This window comes from Elephas maximus, chromosome 6, assembly GCF_024166365.1.
Source record: "Elephas maximus indicus isolate mEleMax1 chromosome 6, mEleMax1 primary haplotype, whole genome shotgun sequence".
NCBI classification, from domain to species: Eukaryota; Metazoa; Chordata; class Mammalia; order Proboscidea; family Elephantidae; genus Elephas; species Elephas maximus.
Genome location: NC_064824.1, coordinates 105,610,330 through 105,635,014, shown reverse-complemented (window position 1 = coordinate 105,635,014; position 24,685 = coordinate 105,610,330). Strand labels below are relative to the sequence as shown.

The 24,685-nt window shown below is 38.7% G+C and overlaps 1 protein-coding gene across 3 annotated transcripts; it reads right to left on the bottom strand.

Annotated features, from left to right (window-relative positions):
• Positions 1–94: 94 nt before the first annotated feature.
• Positions 95–24,661, bottom strand: FASTKD2 (FAST kinase domains 2). Of its 3 annotated transcripts, none has more exons than XM_049887966.1 (12): positions 24,602–24,661; positions 23,132–23,942; positions 19,189–19,292; positions 18,331–18,439; positions 17,925–18,048; positions 17,540–17,679; positions 16,224–16,396; positions 10,817–10,980; positions 9,634–9,849; positions 9,143–9,227; positions 7,344–7,458; positions 95–6,133 (listed from the first exon to the last, which is right to left on the bottom strand). In XM_049887966.1, exons 2-12 carry the CDS (start codon positions 23,873–23,875, stop codon positions 6,014–6,016), a joined length of 2,094 nt encoding a protein of 697 aa, XP_049743923.1. In that variant the 5' UTR covers positions 23,876–23,942; positions 24,602–24,661; the 3' UTR covers positions 95–6,013. The 3 variants fall into 3 exon arrangements, with proteins under 3 accessions (XP_049743923.1, XP_049743922.1, XP_049743924.1); XM_049887965.1 differs by having other exon boundaries at positions 24,494–24,646; XM_049887967.1 differs by having other exon boundaries at positions 24,598–24,630.
• Positions 24,662–24,685: the final 24 nt, after the last annotated feature.

Sequence of the window (24,685 nt, the reverse complement as noted above, 5' to 3'; positions counted from 1 at the left end):
TGTCATTAAAATGCCTTGATCAAGTATTGCATGTAGTCATTTCAAGCATACAGCTTGGCATTTAATAGTTATTTCTAGACAGCAAGATCTACCTTCTTATTAAAAAATCTAACAAAATATTTATGAAAATTTTATGCAAAATCAATATTTAATCTCTTTCTTAATATTAATATTTGGATTTTTCTGATTTTATTTTTTCTAATATAAAGACAATTTTTTCTACCAATCCCCAAATAGACACCCCAAACGCTCTCTAGCTTAATGTTATGGAAATACTATCATTTTCTATGTGCACCATGATGTGAAAAAGGTAGAGGAGTTGAAGTGGAGTAGATGAGCCAATTTGCTATCTATGTCACAGTACCACATATACAATGTTACACAGTCAATCTAAGAAAATTATTTACTTTCTGTAATACTAACATTCTAGGCAGAGGATAATACTCTTGGCTCCCTTACTTTTTAAAATCTAGTTATCAGAATTTACCACTTGAACCTCTACCACTGTTCCATCCCATAAACACCTGGAAAGAAATAATTCTTAGACCACAGTCTCCTTTTGTACATTGCCAAATCTGAAAACCCAACTCAGTGACCTCTTTCCTCTCTAACTGCCTCTTATCTTCGGGTTTGAGCCTTGTCATATGCCAGGCTATCTTTTAGCATGCAATCAATGCCATCTTCTCTCTCCAACAAGACTGTAAGTTCCTTGAGAAGGCCTCTGTCTTCACTTCTTTACGTTTTGCCAGAGTTCTTGGTACATATTAAGCTCATAGTGGTTATCATTGATTGCTAAAATACTATTTGGGGAATCAAACATTAGAAATTGATTGGGATAAACTAATAATTTGTTTTTTTATTGTAAAAGTAATACATATTCATTTCTGAAATATGAAAAAAGTATAAAGAAAATTGAAATCACTCTCAATTCAGAAATACCAGAATTTACTCAGAAATACCACTTTCCACCTTTTTATGACTTTACTTCCTATCTTTTCATGCCTTTCTGTGCATCATTTAAATGGTACTGTTTTTAAAAAACTAAACTTGAATCCCAGTATATATAGCTGATATTGATTTTCTCATTTAATATGAGATCTTCCTGTTGCTAGGTGTATTATGGCTCATTCACATATTTTAAAAATATTAAAATGTCTTAGAACAGTGCTCTCAAACTTTAATAAGCATAGAAAACACCTGGGAATACTGTTAAAATACAAGTTCTGGTTCAGCAAGTCTGAAATGGGTCTCAAGACTGTGTATTTCTGACAAGCTTCTGAGTAGCAAGGTCTTAGAAAATAACGATGTAATTAGCTATTCTATTAACGACAAACGCTTTAGTTTCCGTTTGGCTTTTATGACATGAAAATATCATATTAACAAGGTGATGAGCATCCTTGCACATATGTAGGAATAATGGAAATACTTATCAAATGTATACTATGTAACAGGCACACACATTATTAAAAATCTAACTCCTGGGTCAATGTCGACAGGTAGCATTTTCAAGACTCTGGATATATACAGCCAAAGGGCATTCCATAGCGACAGAAAGCAAACCAGTGGTTTCTCGGGGATGGAGGAAGAAAGGGCTTCTTATTAACAAGCTTAAAAAAAAAATGTATCTGTAAATTTTATACAAAATCAATATTTAATATCTTCCTTAATACTTTGGGTTTTACTGATTTAATTTTTTGTTATAATAAACTTTTATAGGGCAGAAACTTTTAAGAGTGATGAATATGTTGATTGTAGTGGTGGCTTTATGGCTATATAAACACATCAGGGAAACCCTGGTGGGGTAGTGGTTAAGAGCTACTACTACTAACCGAAATGTCGGCAGTTCAAATCTACCAGGCACTCCTTGGAAACTCTGTGGGGCAGTTCTACTCTGTTCTATAGGGTTGCTATGAGTCGGAATCGACGTGACGGCAGTGGGTTTGGTTATACATGTCAAAACTTATCAAATTATACACTTTAAATATATGCATTTATTGTACGTCAATTATACCTCAGTAAAACCAAACTCATTGCCGTCGATTTTGACTCACAGCAACCCTATACCCTATTTTTAAAAATACAGGGGAAGGGAAAGAGCCACAAAGTACATTCCAAAAAGGTTGTGTTAATTTACATTCTACCAGCAGCAAATGCAAATGCCTGTTTCACTGCACCTTTGTCAGTACTGTAGGTCTTAAAGGAAAAAAAGAAAAAAAAAGCTCTGTAAGTTTGAAAGGCAAAAATAACTCCTTTTGAATGCACATGTCTTTACTAGTTGAATTTCTTTCATGTTGATAAGCTCATGTTCTTTGTCCACTTATTTTTTTTTTTGTAATGTTCATATGTTTCTTATCAAATTGTAGGAGCTTTATAGGTACATATTTGTCATAAATGGGCTACTTTTTCCCCTTGGGTTTGATCTTTACCTTTATATATTGATATATATCCAAGTATATTTTTTGATGTACTTATAACTTGAATACCGCATTTTTACGCAAATAACATGCACATTATGTTTTTTGCCAACTGTGCAACCTCCTAGCTATTTTTCTAAGTGAGTTATGCTACACATTATATGTGTGGGCACATTATTTGCAAAATATACAGTAGACATTTTGAAGAAGTTCAAGAATCCGAAATAAACTATATCTTAGCATTGCTCCAAACATGTACAAACAAAAAAAGCCCAAAGTCAGAACACAGAACTAGACATAAAAATCACTGAAGTCTTTCACAATCACCTAATTTCTTTCACGAGTTGGCTGACTTACTACCATTAAGACTACATCACAAGCAAGCTATAGACATAAACATGTCAACTTATACTTTTCATATTCACTCTTTTAGTTACTTATGCAGTAAAATAGGTTAATTTCATCCTTTTTAAAATAGAGATAGTGGTACTAAGACATAAAATATTTTGGGATTTGCAGATTTGTGATTTATAAACTCCCAATTTTTGCTTATTTATCATTCCTTTCTCATTGTGTGAGATGGGGACATGAGTTTTTGTTGTTGAGCATTGAATACAAGAATATGTTTACATACTTTCCTGGAGTGGGAAGTAAAGGTTTATATTCATAATCCTGAGAAGACTTATATATTATCACTTAAAACAAACTGCTTCCCACCACACTACACCCTGAATCTCAAAGCAATGAAGAAAGCTAACACTAGTGATATGGTCAAACAGGAAGGTCTTTATCTGCCATGTCAACTGGTACAAACTCAAGAAAATTATTACCCCAAAAGTTGGTTTTAAGTATTCATAAATGTGACTAAACCATCCAGTCCTTTGAATACGGATCCTAATTAGCCACTAGAAGAAGCTGATACACACTTAACATTTAAAGCATGTACCTTACTTTTTATAATGGAATATTTTCATCTCATGTTCTAAAATTCATAAAGGTTAAATCACTTGGCCAAGTACACCAAACGAGATGATGCCCAATCTGGAACCAGAATCCAGATGTCCTGGAACACAAGCTGAAGAGCTGCAGAAGATGAAACAATGTGGAAATCAGTGATGTAGCTGACACTTCAGAAAAATCAGATTCTTCAAGCCTTAACTTCCTTGTCCATAAAATGAGGTAGATGTATACTGAAGGATCACTAAATGTCCTTCCAGCTCTTTTTCTAAATGTAGGTGGGATAAAACCTAAAACCTCTAACGGCTGCGATTATATTGCTGGAGCTCTTTTTTGCCAATGTGGAGGTCCTCAACTTTCTCTTAAGCTCAGCTTCAAACTCAGCCCTATCATCTTACTATCTGTGTAGCCTTGGGCAAATAACTTAATCCTATCAGAGATGAAGTTAGGTAAGGTGTGCGTCAGGGTTGTATTCTTTCACCATACCTATTTAATCTGTATGCTGAACAAATAATACGAGAAGCTGGGCTATATGAAAAAGAATGGGGCATCAAGATTGGAGGAAGACTCATTAACAACCTGCATTAGGCAGATGACACAACCTTGCTTGCTGAAATTGAGGAGGACTTGAAGCACTTACTAATGAAGATCAAAGACCACAGCCTTCAGTATGGATTACACCTCAACATAAAGAAAACAAAAATTCTCACAACTGGACCAATAAGCAACATCATGATAAAAGGAGAAAAGACTGAAGTTGTCAAGGATTTCATTTTACTTGGATCCACAATCAACAGCCATGGAAGCAGCAGCCAAGAAATCAAAAGACGCATTGCATTGGGCAAATCTGCTGCAAAGGACCTCATCAAAGTGTTGAAGAGCAAAGACGTCACCCTGAAGATTAAGGTGCGCCTGACCCAAGCCATGGCATTTTCAATTGCATCATATGCATGTGAAAGCTGGACAATGAATAGGGAAGACCGAAGAAGAGCTGACACCTTTGAATTGTGGTGTTGGCGAACAATATCGAATACGCTGTGGACTGCCTAAAGAATGAGCAAACCTGTCTTAGAAGTACAACCAGAATGCTCCTTAGAAGCAAGGATGGCGAGACTGCATCTTACATACTTTGGACACGTTGTCGGGAGGGATCAGTCCCTGGAGAAGGGCATCAGGCTTGGCAGAGTACAGGGTCAGCGGAAAAGAGGAAGACCTTCAGTGAGGTGGAATGACACAGTGGCTGCAACAATGAGCTCAAGCATAATGATTGCGAGGATGGCGCACGACCGGGCAGTGTTTCGTTCTGTTGTGCATAGGGTCACTATGAGTCGGAACCGACCTGACGGCACCTAACGACAACGACAACACTAGAGATGAGGAAATGAAGGCCCAGAGAGAATCCTATTAGTAGCTACACCTCAAAGAGTTGTTAAGATCATGAGAAGAGATAACCCATGTGAATACTTAGCAGCGCCTGGCACACAGTAAGGTGCTGGATAACTGCAGACCTGGTACTTGGGGGTAGATGAGTTATCAGTTTACATGGCACCCATACTGAAGGTTTTATAAGGGACCATGCCTATTCGTTAGTGTATCCTCAGAGGCTGAACTAATAGGTAGGTAGGTATATAGCAAACAATTATTTGAACAAAACAATAAACAACATAATTGAAAAACTGTTTTGAGGCCTGACTCACAACACAGTTGAGCTATGTATTTAATTGAAAAGACTTCATGAAATAGTGGGAAGGGTAAAGGGGAAGAAAGTTAAGAAAAAGGAATGACCTCAACAACTGCAAGAGTTACAACAGTAGCAACCAACAGCCTATCAGTTGTAATAAACTTAGATTCCTTGCCATCTATGTGTTGTCTCATCTGTGTTTCTGAAATGATGGCCCAGGAACAACCTTCAACAGCATCACTTACAGGTACTTGCTACAAACGCAGTGCCAGATCCTCACCCTAAACCCAGGATTCTACATTTTCGACCTGCTACCCAGCAACTCGACGGCACTGGGTGATTCTGGGTACCCAGCTAATGGAAACCCTGGTGGCATAGTGGTTAAGTGCTACCGCTGCTAACCAAAAGGTCAGTGGTTCGAATCCACCAGGCGCTCCTCGGAAACTATGGGACAGTTCTACTCTGGCCTACAGGGTTGCCATGAGTCAGAATCGACTCAACGGCAATGGGTTTGGTTTGGTTTTTTACCCAGCTAATTCTTACACACTCCACAATTTGAGAATCTGGGACAACTGCTATCTGGCTAAGGCTTGAAAGCGATTTGGAGGTATGGCCCTTAAGTTATCTTAAACTAGCTCATAAAAAAAAAAAAAAAAAGCTCATAAAGGAGTATAAAAATGCAGATACCAAACACGAGGACTTCCCTGGTGACCCACGGCAACTAAGAAACCATTTTCAGTGTATCAAAGCTAATGAGAAAAAGTAAAACCAACAGCTCACTGATTCATCAAATATGCAGGCACCAGATGGAATATATGTGGTTCTGAAAATTTTTTTTTGCATATTCTAAAATGCCAGCAGCAACATTTCTTCATTCTTAAAGCGACGTTAACAGTGAACTGAAGGAACACTTTATTATGGTGAGCAGTCAGGTGGATTCCATGGAAAACTAGTCTTCACTTTAATGTGCGCTTTGCGAAATTACATCAGCAGTAGGAAGGGCTTCAGTTGAATAGATTTTAGTCTTCAAAAATGTGACTGCATCCTTCATCTCCAGTTTTGCAATCTCCCAAGTATTGACCTTGCCAAAGAAAGAGGAAAATAATCAGTTTGCAAGAACATAATGACACATAAAATAAAACCTAGTTTAGAGATCCAAGCATAGTAAAGTGACACAAGTCGACTGCTTTTTAAAAGCAAACGTTACCTTATAATTACTCATATTTTAATGGCCTAATTATACCACATGCCAGGGTTCCAGAAAGCTCTAAGACTGTAACGTTATAAAGACCTTAAAAGTCCTCTAAATGGCGCAAAAATTTCTTCTTTCTTGGGAGAAGTTAGCCAATGTCTTAAACAGTAGTCCATTAAGAGAAAGGGGCCATCTTAACCTCAGTAATCCACATGTAATCCACTTTCAGACACTGAAGTACCACGATGGGAGACTGGAATGTTTATATTTCACATTAAGTGCAGGAGCAAATGAGTGGCATCCCTCCAGATCCCAATACTAGCATAAAGATAAATTTATTTGTAAGGTTCTTGCTACATACATAGACATCTGGAGAGGCTATTCAAGGAAAGCTGTAGTGGTCAGAATGAAAATAAAGCACAAGGAATAGGAAGAATCACCCTCTTAGAGTATCAAGCTTTTCTGGGTAACAAACATCCTAGAACAGCCTCACACTGGCCCATGAAAGCAAAGCTTTAATTAAACATCTTTTCTTTCCTTTCTCAAGGTAACCTGGAAATAGATATGGTTTCGTGAGTCTTAAGTTAAGCAAAAAAAAAAAAAAAAAAGTATGATTTACTTTCTTCCTCTAAGCAAAAAAGACTAAAAAATGACAAAATATAAATTCCTTACCTAGTAAATGACAGCAATCATTTTAGTGGAAAGCAAACTATGTACCATGAATGTTCTTTTTCAGAAAAAAATTTGCTAAAACACGTATTCCAAAACTGCTGACAATTCCTCACAACTCCTAGTAACCGATTCAGCTGCAACATTTCTGGCAACTAAATGCCAAGGAGCCCTGGAGGAGCAGTGGGTAAGAACTCACCTACCGACCTAAAGGTCGGCTGTTCAAACCTACCAGCCATTCTGAGGGAGAAAGATGTGGCAATCTGCTTCCATAAAGATTACGGCCTTGGAAACCCTACGGGACAGTTCAGCTCTGTCCTATAAGGTTGCTATGAATCAGGATCAACTCGATGGCATAGGGGTTTGCTTTTTTTCTTTATTATTAATATATTAGTAACTAAACGATATTTCACTTGCATTTGTTTCTTACCAAGATCACATGAAAGCCCATTGTATTTAAATGCCGCATTTTCATGGCAAGTAATCCTCTTGGGTGGGTTGAATTCAAACAATAACTAGATCTACGAACGCACAGTACAGCTACTCTGAAAATGAAATTGAACAATACAAGAAAAGTCACTAATGAGATTACCATTTACAATCAAGCAGCATTCCTATTCTTCAGTTTCAAAATTGACCTCTCCACTGACTGCATTCCTCACCATTCCTCACAACCGTATTCTTTCACTTCCATATAAAGCCTACTTCATAAACCAAAAGCCTACCACAATGCTCTACACACAATAGTTATCCCTCACCCATCTTTAAGGATGGCCACGGTTTTGATGACAAAAATTTTCAGATATGAATGCACACATCTTTAGGCTTTCTTTTGCAGCGCTGATCAATGATCTGAATATGGTTACTTAAACTATTGGTACAAGTACTGGTGTAGATAATACCCAATAGTAAATGCTTGTCTTGTACATATTGTCTCATGTACAGGGAACAGCATTTAAATACCAGAAAACTTGGGAATACCAGAATAGAGAGACCAAATACAAGAAGAAAGCCCTTACAGAAACAGCAAGACTGCTAAAAAGATAAAATCTATATCTGTAACAAAGATGTGGATGGCATCATTTGTTTTTACATTGTTCCTGTCCTTCTGGAAATTTTAAGTTCATTGAGAGGAAAAAAACCCAAAACAAACATTAGTATCTTTACTGTCTTCCTCTATACTCTGTTATCTTAGATAACATAAGAGAAATTTTATATTTTTAAAGGAATGCTCCGATTCATCACTTTTTCTCAGTCCTTTATGTTGAGAACTACTATGTTATTTTATTACGCCAGAAAAGTGGAGTATCTGCAAAAGAAAAGCGATCTTCAAAAGGAGTCAGAGAGAAAGCCTTTACTGACGGGAAAAGAGTAACATGGGTAGAGAAGACAGTAGTTGAAAAAGATGGTTAAGGAACAAGCTAGGTAGATTCAGAAAGGGGTAAAAATTACAGAACTCTATGTGAACAGGAAGGAACAGGCAGATAAGAATCTGAACTCCTGCAGAACTTTTTCAATACTTCTTGCTATCCTATTTATGTGCATGTCTTTTGTGCAATGGAGATATAAATCCCTTCAGGTCAGGTCCCATGACTGATTCACCTTTGTATGCCCCACAGAGCTGAGCAGTCTTTCCACAAAGGCTGACTGAACAGGAAGTATGGGCAATAATTACATGATCTTATGCATCTACTTAAAGAGCAGGCCATTCACGCATGTTATAACATCACATTTTTCCAGAGATACTCTATGTGTAGTGTGTGAGTCAATGATACAGTTTAAGATCCACACACGGTAGAGGTTAACTAAAAAGCTAAATTTGCTCTATCTTTGGAAAGGTCCTGGTGGTAAAACAAAAGATTTATTGGGTATCCAGTTATTGTAAAAGCCTCAAGTCTGCATGATCACTATTACATTATCTTGTCAAATTTTACCCTGCACGGATAGTTTCCATGATGTTAACACTGCTTTATTGAACTGTTTAGCTTCAAAACCTAATAGAAAAAACAATGCCCATTTCATTTAATGGCCCAATTCCTGTCTAATGCTTTCAGCCACAGAGCCCACATTTACTCCTAAGAAATAAAAAAAGTGGAAGAGAAATCTCATGGTGTATTATAAGCTCCATACAAACATAAGGTCTTACTATTATTACTGCTATTTAATACAGAGTCTTTTAGAATTAAGGTTTAACTTCAGAAAGCCCACAAATGAGTATATTTAGGCAACCTTTGCATATTTGCAGCAGATACCCCATCCACGTCAGAAGATGGAAGCACTTGACTCCTATTAGCATCCATTTTAATTTCAAAATCTGAAAGAAGAGAGTTAATATTAATTTTCCAAGCATTGCTCAAAGTGATTTCTTTTTCAAAACATACAATGGTATAATACTACCACCAATAATAATAATGGCAGCAGTTAAAATACACTGATGGCTTGCTATGTGCCAGATAATAGTCTATGGGTTTTACCTGTAGGCTTTCATTAATTCATCACAAAAACCCTATGAGGTGGGTACTATTATTATTGCCATTTGACAGATAAGGAAGCTGAGGCTGGTTAAGTGTCTAAGGTCTCAGTACTGGTAAGTAGTAGAGTGAGAATCCAAACCCAGGCAGTCCAGCTCTAGGATGGATGCTCTTAACCACTACTCTAAACTCTTCTAATCTTTTGTCCGGAAATAAATAAATAAAATAAAATCATATAAAGTCGCATACCGATATGATAATTATGTGGCAACTGTACATCTTTTGAGAAGCATCCTTCCCCTCCCAGGAGGCTACTTAGCACCTCCGCAACCTTTGCATCTGGACGCACTGGTGCTGCCAGCCCTTGTGGCAGTGATAGGTCCATGGGCTTGTGGTAAGGAGTATCATCAAGTTCCAGGCAAGTATCCAAAAGATGAAGCTTGGAAACATTTCCCTCCACATCACCTAAAAAGGAAAAAATAAAGTATATTTATATTACCTTTCCTTAATTACTTAAGAAACCTATCGTCACATTTTACAAATTGTATTAATACACCTATACTTCTAGTTACATGTTTCTTATCAGGAGGAATCTCTATATAACTCCCTAGTCCCCAGTATTTAGATCAATGCCTTGCACTTGGTAACTGTTTAAAGGTTTAAGATATCTTTAGAGATGATTCAGTCTAAACCCCTCATTGTAGAGATGAGGAAATGTCCAGATATGTTAAAAGGTCTCTTGATTAGTTAATGGCAAAGCTGGGACTAGAAACCAGGTCTCCTGACTCATGGTTCAAGGCTGCTGCCCCACACTGCACTGCTTGAAAAATCAGCACATGGTATTGATTCTGTACATAAGTAAAAAAAAAAAAAGTTAACTACTTTATTCTCAGAACATCAAATTTTGTATATCTACCCTGAAATTCTTTTTTCCTTATTAAAGACCCAAGCTCAACAATTAATTTGGTTCAACAAGTAAATAAATTCATTAATTTGAATTAAGAAACTATTTGGTTTCTTTGATCTAACAGGCTGTGAGCCCTTATTCCAGGCCATGAGTGACCAAGTATTTACAGCTGCAAAAGTTGGCTGAAAGTGGCTTCCAAATGTGACATGAAAGGATTAGGAAATGCAAACACCTCTGATACAGGCATAAAGAACAACTTCTAACACTGAGCTTCTGTCACTAAATAAAAGAAGTGATGTTCATATGTTTCTTATTCTTTCCTTCTGTGTGTATAATGTCATTAAGGGAGGCTCCATAGATTAGGTAGCTCCAGGCACTGAACAATAACTTCACCATGATTGGTCCCTTCATTGTAACATCTACTCTGCACTTTGTAGCTAACACTGCTCTGGCAAAGACCTCATTCAGATGCACAAGGTAGCTACTGGTAGTGGTTTGTTTTGGTCATGGAAATTGACATCTTACCTGTCATCAGCAGCTCATTGATGACGTCCTTTTGGAGAAGCTGATCAACAGCTGCCAGGGGAAAATGGTTCATCAAGCAAAACGAGCGCACACCATACAACAGATCTTCAGAAGAGATCTGGGGAAGATAACCAGTCAGAGCACCAGCCATAACATCTAGGAACCTTCAGGGGAACAAACGAAAGCCAGTTTTCAAACATAAATAGAAGATAAGGTCATGGTAGAGCTGGTGAGGTGCCACAGACCTAATGACTATAAGGAGTTCAAAGAAAAGAGATTTAAAAAAATCAGGCTTGCAAATAAGTATCCGCATATTGTTCCAGACAGGTGGGTTAAGTGTATGTGCTCAATAAATGCTGGCTATTGGTATATGTGTTGGAGCCCTGGTGGCACGGTTGTTAAGGACTTGCCTGCTAACCGAAAGGCTGGCAGTTCGAATCCACCAGTCACTCCACAGGAGAAAGATGTGGCAGTGTTTTCATAAAGACAACAAGCTTGGAAACCCTATGGGGCAATTCTACTGTCCTATAGGGTCACTAGGAGTCAGAATCGACTTTATGGCAACAGTTTTGGTTTTGGGTTTACTGCCGTATGTCTTGATCAGAGCAAATGCTTTAAAAGCTTTAACTCTTTAGTTCCCATTACAATTCTACGGAGTAGGCATTATTATCCTCAGAATAAAGATACGTAAACAGGTTCAGAGAGGACACAGAGCCAGGAAGTAGCAGAGACAACACTGGAACCCAAGTCATCAAGCTCCAGAGACCACCCTTTGAACCATTATTTTAGATTTGTATCACGTTATGTCTATACGGCCTGGAACACCACTGCTGTTGTATAACCAATTAAAATTCTTTAGCCATCAATACTCTGGGTTAAAAGAACTGCAAGACTGGTCTTACCACACAGAGCTGGTACTATGAGGATAAAAAGTAGTGAAACATAGATGAAGAGGGGGAAGCTCAAAATTAAGTGAGGTCACCTGCCCTGATTGGTACCACCAATTAATGGCACAGATATCCTTTCAATCCAAGTTGGTCTGACTGCCAGGGTATATGTTATATATCATTACATGAAGAAAAAATGAAGTATATGCAAAGTGGTCACTGGGTGCTAAAAATAGTAATGCACTTCACTACCAGCCGAAAGATCAGCGGTGCAAACCCACCCAGAGGTGCTGCAGAAGACAGGCCTGGCGATCTGATGCCGCAAGGTCACAGCCTTGAAAATCATATGGAGCAGCTCTCTCTGCACACATGGGGGTTGCCATGAGTCAGAAGTGACTCAACGGCAACTAATAACAACAACAAATGTGCAAAGTACTGTGATAGCAACGAGGATGGAAAGTGGACAAAGTAGCTTTTAGAATGAGTAGAATTTCAGTAGGTGGGAAATATGAGAGAGAGGAACATCACCTGAAACTGAGCAAAGAAATGGAGGCTGAAAGTACATGGTATTCGCACGATGGTGAGTAACTATTAAGGCTGAGGAACAGGGCAGTGATTCTCAGGCAAGCGGCAGATATGCTCTGAGGGTAAGTCCTTATTGCTGATGAGACTGTAAAAGGGAATGTTTAACTGGCAGGTGCCATGGGCAGGGGCAAGTGGCTGTGTGGGGGCGAGGAGGGGTGGTAAGCCAAATACAACAGGCGGAGTTACATGGGAATGGAAAAAATGTAACAGAGCCTAGAGACAATAGTAAGGCAGCCCTTATTAAGGTGATAACTGACTACCTCTGGGGTCAGCAGCCAGAAAGGGCATGGCTGCAGGTGACTAAGTCTGGAGCCTGGGTGGGGATCACCTCTCCTGTGTTCCCCTGCCCCACGCCTTCTGCTGTCCCTTGTGCTTCAGCAACTCCAAACTGCTTGTAGTTCCCTGCACACGCTCTGCTGTTAATTTTCTCCACGCCTCGCATATAGAATCCATTTTGCTCAGAATGTTCTTCCCTGCTCATCTTCTCCTGGTTAACTCCTATCTGTCCATCTTTTAAGGTCCGCTCAGGCACCATCTCTTCCAGGCAGCACTCCCTGACTCTCCACTTCATCAGGTTAAGTCCTTCCCATTTCCGTATCCTGTACAAAATTCTATCGCTCCAGTTTTCATGCTATATTTAATCACCAATTTATGTGTCTACCTTTCCCATTACACAGAATCTTCTCGCATGAAGCACTGTGTCTTATTCATTTTCGTCCTAAGCGCCCAGGTAGTTTGGTAGATGTTTGCTAAGTGTTAGATGAGGAAGACAGGAGGAGGAGACTGTTAGTGAAAAAGGATGAGTCAAGAACAAGGAGCTGACAACATGATGGACATAATTAATGTCACTGAACTGCACATGTAAATAAAGGTTTTTGAAAGTGGCAAATATTTTGTTACCTATATTTTACCACAATTAAGAAAAAAAAAAAAAAGGACAATGAGCTGAGTTCTAGAATTATTGAACTTGAGACACTTGTGGGATGTCCAGGGACTATACGTAATCCACAGTGAGGTCTGGGTTCAGGAGCACACTGATGACCAGGGATGCAAATCTGGGAGTTATCCATAGGATGGGAAGTACAGGTCAGGACAAGAAGACCCAAGGACTGAAATGACACAGGTTAAATGTTAAATGTTTTCTTCCTTGGATTTCAAACCCAGGAAGATACTCTGGATTTAGCACTCCTCCCACCCCCCTGCAACAGGCCATCACATGAAGTGGAATCTAATTAATGTACAGTATGTGGATATACAATGTGCTAAGCCAAATTTTCTACCACTTTCCTACCTAATTCACCTTTTCTAGTCAATTTTCTTTCCAAACCAAAACAAACAAACAAACCAACCCATTGCCGTCGAGTTGATTCTGACTCAAAGCAACCCTACAGGACAGAGTAGAGCTGCCCCATAGGGTTTCCAAGGACCAGGTGGTATATTTGAACTGCCGACCTTTTGGTTAGCAGTAGAGCTCTAGTGTCACTAGAGTCCAGATGCTTTGAATTAACCTGCTTCCAAAACCTTTGCCATTCCAGCCCAAGAGGCCATCTTCCTTCTCTATAAAGCACTGATTTGGTACTTGCCACTTACTGCCTTCCTCTGGACATACACTACTTGCCTCCTTACCTGGTCTAGAAAAGATAAGGGAACACAAACTCCTTTTTTTATAGTTCTTGGAGTAACAAATTCAGGCCACCACACATCTGTCAGCATTCAGGAGAGTCTCACTGATTAGTCGTGATCTACAATCACACTCTCATTGCTCTGTTTCTCCAAAGGAGAAATGCTGAGGTGAAGGGTTAAGGGTTATATCAAAGTTTCTCAACTTCACCACTATTAGCATTTTGGCCTGGATTGTTCTTTGTTGCAGGGGGCTGTCCTGTGCATTGCAGGGTGTTTAGCAGCATCCCTGGTTCTACCCACTAAATGCCAGTATCAGCTATAATCCCTACCCCTAGTCATGCCCCTGGGAGGCAAAAACACCCCCGTTGAGAACCACTGGGTTAAATGAAAGCAGAGAAGAGAGACAAAAAGACAGGGTTCATGATTCTCCTCCTGCGCTGGCTCTGCTGCTGATGTGTCTGACTGAATCTTCCAACCTTATGTGGCTACGTTAAAATATAACAAGGTTAAAATTGTTAAATTGTTCAAATATAACAATTTTATCAGACCAAGTTATCTCTCAGACTGCCTGGTGTTAGGTTAAAAACTCCCTAACCAACCAGTGTTTGTTCTCCTACTCGTATGAAATCTGTCTGGCTGTTTTCCAGAGCTGTAGTAACCACTCGGGTTGACAGTATTGGTCTAGTAAGTACAGGAGATACATAGAAGCCAGCTCCGTAGGAAAACCAAGCCAAAGGAGTAGGGAAGGCTTTATGTTGGGGACATTTTTCAATCTTTGTTAAATACCTACTCTGTGCCAGGCCCTGTGCTAAGTTCTAGTGATAATGAGAATCTGGGTCTGATTCTGGAGAACTGTCCCACTGCCTGGCAGAGACACTAGTTGGCAAATAATTACAGTTATGCAGTTGAGGCTACGTCAGAGGTTTGTATGCATCATGACAAGCACAGGGGCTCTGATGGAGACAATTTGGGAAGGTACAGAAAACATGGTATGAGCTGAGTTTTACAGATGGCGTATCGGTTCAAAGGAGAGGAAAGTGAGCTGCTGCTTTTTGAAGTCTGCCCACCACCACTTCTTTGATTAATTGCCTCAAAGGTTGGGCATGTGACCCAAAACTCAGCCAGAGTGTCTCTTTTGGAAGTCGGAATCTTGAGTGACTACCACAGGGACAGAAGGCAGTTGGAGTCGAGTCATTTGAAGGCTTGTGAATTCTTACCACTGAAACCCTCAGAGCTGCCCTAGTCTGTCCCTCCAAGACCTTTGTGACCCACACTTTAGTTTTTTCTACTCTAGTCTATACTGCAAACAGTTCTATAGTGGTTTCTGTGTGCTAGACATTGTTTCAAGAACTTAGCACAGGCTAACTCATTTAATCCACACAACAACCCAATGTGACTCACCTGCTACACACCCATTGCCATCGAGTCGATTCCGACTCATAGCAACCCTATAGGACAGAGTAGAACTACCTGAGTTTTCAATGAGCACCTAGTGGATTCGAACTGCTGATCTTTTGATTAGCGGATGTAGGTACTACACCACCAGGGTTTCCCCAGTGTGACTAGAAATAATTGATATCCCTGTTTAATAGATGAAGAAACTGAGGCACAGGGATGATAAGTAACTTGCCAAAAGTCAAGCAGCTAATGAATGGCAGAGCTGGGATTCAAACCTAAGCAAGCTGTCCCAGATTCTGTGCTTTTAATTATTCTTCTAACAAATGACATTTTGTATGTGTTTCTGTTTTTCAATGAACCCTAACTGTTAGAGAAAGAGAGGAAAGATGTTCTAGGTGGAAGGCAGGGGTGTGAAAGCACATGGCATGCATGACAAATAAAACCCAAAACCAAACCCACTGCCATCGAGTTGATTCCGACTCACAGCGACCCTACAGAACAGGGTAGAACTGCCCCATAGAGTTTCCAAGGAAAGCTAGTAAAAATGCATGGTTGTGGTTAAAACAAAAAGATTAGAAAGCAGGAGCCTGGAACCAAATGAATAGTTAGGGCCCAAACTGAGCTGTCAACTCTGGAGCTACAGGAGTTAAGTTTAGACTGTTTGAAATGAAAACTCTTACAGTGAATGAACAAATATCTCATAAACCCATAGCAAGACCAGGAAAAGCCAAAGGAAAATAAAATAAAATTCTGTTTACCTTCAGGAGTGAGTAGGAATACTATGTTTTATTTCTTGACATGGAGGATGGCTACGGATGTATTCACTGGTGATAGCTCATTGTGCTTATGATTTGTAATCTTTTCTATACGCTATGTGATGCAGCCAGAAAAAGTACAAAAGAACAAGTACATACTCTTTGTTCGGGCATTTGCCAAAGTGATTGAGTGAAGAATACACATGGAGAATAGCGAGAGTGCTTTTCATGTTTAAGAATTCGGGTTCGTTTACTACTTTCTTCATAAACAAGTCCATCAAATCAACAGGTCGAAAGCCAAAAGTTTCAAATAAAATGAGGAGTAAGAGAACCTTGAAAAAAGAGAGAATTGAGGGGAAAAACTCTTTAAAAATTATAGCATGCTAATAGTAATTTTTTTTAAATCTCAAAAAATTCAAATACCAATGGAACTATCCTGATCAACAAAATATTCCTTAAAAAGGAACAATTTTTTCTCACAAAATCTGTTCCATTAATTCTTGAACCATTATCAAGTTAATAAGCAACCTCTTTTTATAAGCTAGGAACCAAAATATATAAAGGTTTCCATACTCTATTTCATTTAAAAATAAATCCTTTCCTACCCGCTTTTTCTACACCAGATCAGAAATTTGCCTTTAAACAGACCTTTTCCAAAGTTTTTCACAATGACTGACTCAGTCTTGAACTGCTGCCTCCCCAAACCTAGATACTTTCTAGATTCAAATATATAAGAGATAACTCAAAAATTCTATATTAATTTCTACAAATGAGAAGGAGTTAAAATATTGTAAGAAAAAGAAACTTTCCAGTTCACCTTCTATTTCCCTCTTGGTCCCTCTCACTAACATGATTATTTCTTCTTCCAAAATCAATTGCCATGGTAAACTAAATAGTCAGCTTCCTCGCCATAGTACATTGGACCTAGAAATCTACAATTTTTGCCACTTACTTCATAGCAAACCATTTTTACCAGATGTTTCCTTTGGATGTTCGTGCTGCTAACACAGACCTGAATATAAAGACTTTTAGTCTAGAGGAAACAGGCCAACGTTCCATGAAACGAAACTAGAAATGATCATTAAGTAGTAGCATTTTATTTTTCAAAAAGAAAAAGTCTGTCACATCGCCCGTTTTTATTGTTCTAAATCTAACAGGAAAAAAGTGGAAATACAAAAATAATGCTAAATACATAACCAAATGCCATACAACCTTCTGAAAAAGAAATAGAAGAACCAACTTTTCACAATGAAATTCTTTTTTTTCAGATAGAAAGATGGTCAGAAGATTAAACAGTATAGTAACAAGTATCCCCAGACAGAAATAAGGAGCTAGTTTTAAAGTCAATTTAGCAGTAGAATATTTTTGGTATCTTAGCTTCTATAAAGCAAAAGGGGAAATAAGTAGAATGCTAAGTGAATCAGTATGCTTCATGAAAGTTTCTGAGGCTCACTCTAAACTGTTAACACACTCACTTGTTTCAGCTTCCAGATGTCAAAAGTTGAAGCCACATAATCTGCTATTCCCTTTAAGAGATCTAAATTACGGTATTGGAGGTCTTTGCAGGACCGCAGTATGCTGAACAGTATCTTAAAAGGGCATCCATGGATATTATCTTTAAAAATGAGTTAAATAAACAAAAATTACTAGGCGGTTTTGAATGTAAGACTCAAGGTGCTCAATATTTTTTGTTTCTTTAGAAAAAATAGCATTACATTTTATTTAAAAAAAAGCTACAGGCAAAAATAAAATTTAGATGTAACCATATCATCAGATATTTTCATACCAAAACTTTTAAAATAAATACAGTCCAAACCCATAGGTCACATGTTATAAATCATAAAAGAAAAATCCCCTTACCTATGACCATCTTACTGCATTCATTCAAGAGTATAATAGAGCGGTGATTCATGGCAGCTAGTACCTCAAACATGTGCTGGCTATTCAAAATAGAAAATCTGTCTAATTCTCTCAAGGCTTTCATCTAAAGAAAAACAAACAAATTTATCATTTGTGGCAAAATAAACTTTGATTTTTAAATAAAAAAGGATAAAGGTTGAGCAAAATGAGTCTGACAAATAGATACACACACAGATAAATATATTTATATACACAGATAAACACAAATCTATTATTTCACTTTAGCAAAACTAAACCTAAAAGCACAGCAATGTCCTCATAAAAATCGACTTTAGGAAGTGATAGCAGGTCACAAGAAATATCTTCTCAAATCTCACCCACTGGAGAAAATTCAGGAGGCATTTACCTCCAGTTTCTTCTTAAGAGCAGTTGGTGCATCTTTTCCAATACATCTCATCACAGTTTGTAACGTGAAGACACGTTCTATTTTCCAAACTTGCTGATCAACTAGCAGCCTGTCATCAAACACAATAAACATTCCAATTCTAGAATCTTAGAACCAGAAATCTTAAAAGTTCAGCTCCTACTTCTTATAGGCAAGTAACATGAAGCCCATAGAAATGAAGCAATCTGCCTGCCCAAGGGGGTATTAAGCAGTTAAAGATCCAGAACCAGTCTAGCACTGCTTCCTCCTGTATTATTCTGTTGTCTTTATCAATGAACAAATGATACAAAAAAAAAAAAAACAACCCAGTGCTGTCAAGTCAATTCTGACTCATAACAAATGATATCAGGTGATTATAGTAAGATACCCTAATGCGGAGGCAATAAAAAAAGAATTATTATTCTCACTGACCTATATTAGATCAGTTGCATCAATTTTATAAATTATAAAATTCAAATTACTTTTCAAGCCCACCCAGTGTCATGTGCCCAGATAACCTTTATGAATGGAATGTACATGCCAATTCTCCTTCCACCCCACACCAGTAATGTTTTAAGATAAATTTAGATCTCAATTTTACCCAAACCTTTTTAATTTTTTTTTTTAAATGGTGGACCCTGAAAGAAGTATTGTTTTCAGCTTTACATAATTTTGAGTCAAGTTTTTAAGTTTAATAAGGTATTAGGTTAAAGAGTATAACTACTAACAAAGCCCCCTACCCGTCCCCCCACAAAAAAGCAGTTCAGTTTTCATCTCAGTTCTTTACTCTGGATATGAGGGGAACAGAGAAAAACAGATGAAGTCTAAGAGAGTTCTTACCGCAATCCTGCTCGAAGAATGTCCACATTCTTACACGGCTCCATTACCTCTAAAACAGCTGACAAAGCTGAAAAGCACTTCTCATCACACTCATTGATACGTTCCTAATAAAATATAATTAAGAGCATCACAGGTGATGAGCCCACAGTAGACTATCTCAGCCAAGGCAAAACTACTGAACTGATGCTTTCAATTAAAGCATTAAGTATCAAGCCAATAATTCATATAGAGTCAGTCCACAATAAACAGCATCTTTGGGAAATGGGATGTAACACCTAAGTGAATTTTCCAAATAACAGATGCCTATCCTTACATGGAAACCCTTACATGCATCAACACTTTCTTACACTCCTCATTATCACTGAAGATCCATTTGATATTGATCATATTACTCTGCTTCTGAAATAACTTTCATCAAACATTATTTTTACTTCTTAGAACTTGAAAACAAGCATAAATGCAGTAATATCGAGTATAATGAGACAGAGTTATTTGCCCTTTCCTAAAGACTCTTAGATGGCTATGCCCTTACAATCTCCCTATATCCTTTCCTGAGTACAAGGTTCTAACCTCCGTTGTGATTCTTCTGAGTCACATCTGCTTCCATGTTTTACCACCACTATCTGTATCTCAAGGAGCGCTGGTGGCACAGTGATTAACTATATGGCTACTAACCAAAAGGTCAGCAATTTGAACCCATCAGTCACTCCATGGGAGAAAGATGTAGCAGTCTGCTTCCATAAAGATTATAGCCTCGGAAACCCTGTGGGGCAGTTCCATTCTGTCCTATGGAGTCGCTATGAGTCAAAATGACGATGACAAGTTTGGTTTTAGTTTTTTGGGTCTGGATCTCAAGAGCTCCAAGCACCACAGTGCCTTGGATCAAGATCTAATTTACCCACCGCCATTGAGTCAATTTCGACTCATAGCAACCCTACAGGACAAAGTAGAACTGCCCCATAGAGTTTCCAAGGAGCGTCTGGTGGATTCGAATTGCCAACCTCTTGGTTAGCAGCCGTAGCACTTAACCACTACGCCACCAGGGTTTCCAAGATCTAATTTAGACTCCAGAAATGGCAATAGGCATAATTTAGAAAGTAAATGCACCCACTCCTCACTTATCTACATGGTTAGGTTCCAAAGACCAGGCAGTTACATGAAAATTGGCATTATGTAAAAATGGAGGATAACCCATCAGATCACAAAATGGAAGATGACTACATCATTGCATAACTGCCAGATTACATAATTACAAAACTGCCAAACCACTGAGAAGCACGACTCAGCCAAACTGACACATAACCTTAACCATCACAGCCAGCATTACTCTCGCCTTTCACCTTGCTTTTGTTACTGCCAGTAGTACATCATTACAGTGCAAATTAGTTGGATAGTGGATTTTTATTACTGCCATAAATGCAAAATGTTGGATAACAAGATAATCAATAAGTAAGTAGTAGGTTAGTAGCAAAACAGCTTACCTAGTACTCTACAATTTAACTATAGTTACTCTATATACGTCACCAGAGTAGTTGTGATTATATCCGAAGAAACTTAGGCTGAAAGAGGTATGCTATTTTGCTAAAATTACATGACTAACAAGTCATAAAACTCTGAGTCAGAAATAGGTAATAAAAAATGGATAAGGTTAGAAGAGGGAAAAAAAAGTCTCATTCCCATGGGAGGGTTTCCATAACAATTTATAGCGTTCCATCAATATCTGCTGTGAAAGAAGACTACTTGGCTATGCGAAGAACATATTCATTGACAGTACACTGTCCTTTCATCTCTAGCTAAATTGTCTTCATGATACTCCAACAGCTTACTGAGACACAAGTGTAAATACAGATATTCTTACTCTACTGTCCACTACTCATACTTCACTAATGCAGATGATATGCTGACATCTGTCCAAAATCTAGTAAGAGCATCATTGACCAGGTAAAGTAACTTACCATAATTACTTTTAAATAACTACATATGGAACTAATACTCAGTCTACCAAATAAATACTAATTCTTGGTTGAGGAGGGTAATGTTATAAAGTTGAGAATACTCATACAGCTATAAATTCAATCCATGAATTCTCTGCCTGGATACAATATATATGTCAGATCATCCTCAGGAAATTCCTGTTTTAAAAAATTATTTAATTATGATCATTGAGCTGAGGTGTCTGAGCTGTCCACTCTTAAATCATAAGTGATTATTTTAATAAAATAATGCTTTCTTCATCACATCTGGGGCCATTTCAAGGATATCAAATGGGCCTTATCTGAAACCAAAAGTACCTCCCCTCCATTCAATTTCACCCTTCCTCCAATTCATTTTTCTTTCGTTCAGTGATCAAAAATACAAATTTAGCATGCCGATCCTTTGATTAAAAATCTTTCAATGGGTCCCCACTGCCTACAGGATAAATCCAAACTCCTTAGTCAGGCATAAGAGGCTCCTTTAATTCAGTCCCTATTTTTCCAGCCTCATGTCTTGCCAATACTCCCTCATGCCTGTCTCCTGAGCACCACACAAACATCCTCCCTGCCCTCACCTCTCAATATACACAACCCCATCATTCTGTACTTCAGCCTCACTGAGCTACTTTCACCTCCCCAAACTTGCCAAACTTTTTCATCGCCTTGAAACACCATCCTCTTCACTATCAATCCTTTCACAAACTGCTGGTCACCGTTGGACTCCACTTAGACATCATCTCTCACTGGGCTTGAATCCCAGTTCTATCCTGTACTATATGGTTGTTCACTCACTCAACAAATATTTATCAAGCACCTACAAATAATGACACTAACAGGTATGTGACCTTGTGAAAGTCACTAACTTTCTAAGCCTCAGTTTCTTAGTAAGATAAGAGTGATAAAGCCTACTTTAAAAGGCTATACCAGTAAAAGACCAAAATACAAAAATCAGCTGTGTTTCTATACACCAGCAATGAACAACTTGAAGCACTGGTAGAAGCACTTCGCAATTCCCTATATACCTAACAGTACATGAAAAGTAGGATAAAGACATTGGCAGACAATCTGAATCTCAGCTCTGCCACTTACTGTGCGACCTCAGCCAAGTTGCTTAACATCACTAAGTCTCAGTTTCCTTGTCTGCAAAATAAAGTAACATCAACCTTGAAAGGCTGTGGAGAGGATCAAGTAAGATTATATGAGTAGAGGGCCTAGATACTCAGCAAATATTAGTTCCCTTCCCTTCTCTCTTTTCTTCAACTACCTAACCTTTCCTTACATAATTTGCATCTTTCCTGATTTCAGCCTCTTCACTACCACACAATCTTCGAAAAGGAAAATAAATGTAAATAAAAAATATATTTCCACAGTAAAAAGGAAGGAAAAATCTAGCTAACTTAAGGTTCCTGAATCATACAACACACATGCAGAAATAAATATAAAAGGAACTACAATTCCATTGACAGTCTCTTTCAAGGAGGCGAAATCTCTTTCCACCCCCGCCCCCCAATTCTTTGAAGATACACCAAACAGAGTAATCAAAAAAACCAACCCCGTTTCCATCTGAGTTGACTCTGACTCATAGCGACCCTAGAGGACAAACTACAGGTAGAACTGCCCCACAGGGTTTCCAAAGCTGTAATCTTTACAGGGTCAGCAAAAAAGAGGAAGACCCTCAACGAGATGGATTGACGTAATGGCTGCAACGATGGGCTCAAGCACAATAATGACAGGACCTGGCAGTGTTTCGTTCTGTTGTACACAGGGTGGCTATGAGTCAGAACCACCTTGACTGGACCTAAAAACAACGACAACAATCTTTACGGAAGCAGACTACCACATCTTTCTCCCTGGAGTGACTGGTGGGTTCAAACCACTGACCTTTCAGTTAGCACCGGGCACTTAACCACTGCACTACCAGGGTTCCTTAAACAGAGTAAAAGGAAGTTGAATTCTCCTTTTGATTTTACCTGGACCACCCTCAGTGAAGTCTGTACCAGCAGAGTATTCTGAGGGATTCCAAGTTTCACCATAGCTCGAAGACTGAACAGGAGGCTGTCATAGTGCATGATCTTGGCTTCTCTCAACATGTGTTCACACAGCTGGTTAAACGCAGGGTGGTTAAACATCAGTTGTTTTTCAAAGCGTCTCTGGTCTTCCGATATCCTTTTGGCAATTGTCCACATTGCTGTGAAATACTTACTACTAGGAAAGGTAGGCGCTTTTGAAAATGCATCTAATACATCACTCAGGGAATTACACTCCTGAGACAGTTTCCTAGAGGTTATAGGGGTTGGTTTTGCTTCCTTGATGAGAACATCTTCATTGGAGACCTCATGATGAAAGTTTATTTTCTTCAATCCATCATCAGATGTACCAACAGAGGCAAAAAAGTGTTTTGAGTCAAAGGACAGTCTTCTAGGACAAAGTAATCTGTCAACTGTAGGGACTGTTACAGTGCATATGCCGTTTGTTTGAAAGCCATCATCTCCTGATTTAAAAATCAGTACATTCTGAAAGAGACATCTAACAGATGAATGCATTCTATTATCAAAGTCATTTAAAAAAAGGCTTCTTCGGTTCCAGTTTGCATGAACAATTTTTGGTCTGCAAAATCCCAAAAGATCTACTAGCCTCACAGTTCTTCTGCTTGCTGGAACTAAAGTGCTGAATTGCCTGAACTTCCATAAAAAGCAACCTGTTTTGTTATTCATTTTGCTATCCAATGAAATACTTTCAAAGCACTTCTCCCAGTGAGAGAGAACACAAGCAGTCGTTTTCCTGTAGAGAAAGGAGTAAAAAATTAAAGCAAAACTTTTGCTTAAAGAAATGAGATGCATTTAACAGAGACTAATACGGGAACCTATCGAGCCATTAAAGATTTAGATTAAAATGGTAAAACCATTTTGCCACTACGGGCTTCCTCCCCTTCTACCACAATGTGCACACCGTTTTAAAGCAGACAGGTTACTATGGAAGTAGCCGATCTTTAAAAAAAAAAGTTTATTTCCGGTGGAAAAGTTTTCCAAAAAGCTTCCTCTGCAAGAGGGATATTATTTTAGCACTAACTTGGAAATGTCTTCAATGAAAATAAAGGGCTTAACATTGATGGATACTTTTTAACATGAGGATTTAGCAACGGCCGAACCCTCACTATTAAATACAGAGATTTGGTCAAGCAGGATGGCTCAGAAGAGAAAACAGAAAACGAATGCGATGTTGGCAGGTGGTCTGCGTTTGAGCGGGAGGTTAAGACCAGCCAGCCTCACCAGCGCCCAAAGACAGTTCAAGAGCCCCGTCCTACGGAAACTGTGCCGCCAGCACTAACCCACCTAAACTTAGTGTCAGACGACTTCTGAGACCTTTCTCTGCAGGGCAAGAAATTTAGAGTGGGGGGTACTGACAATTGCCCCGCTTATGCTCGTCCTTCACTCACTCACGTTAGGTCAGAGCCCCAGTCTCTCTGCAGGCGCAGTCATGACGGCGCCCCAGCAAACTGCGCGTATCGCGAGATTTTACGGATC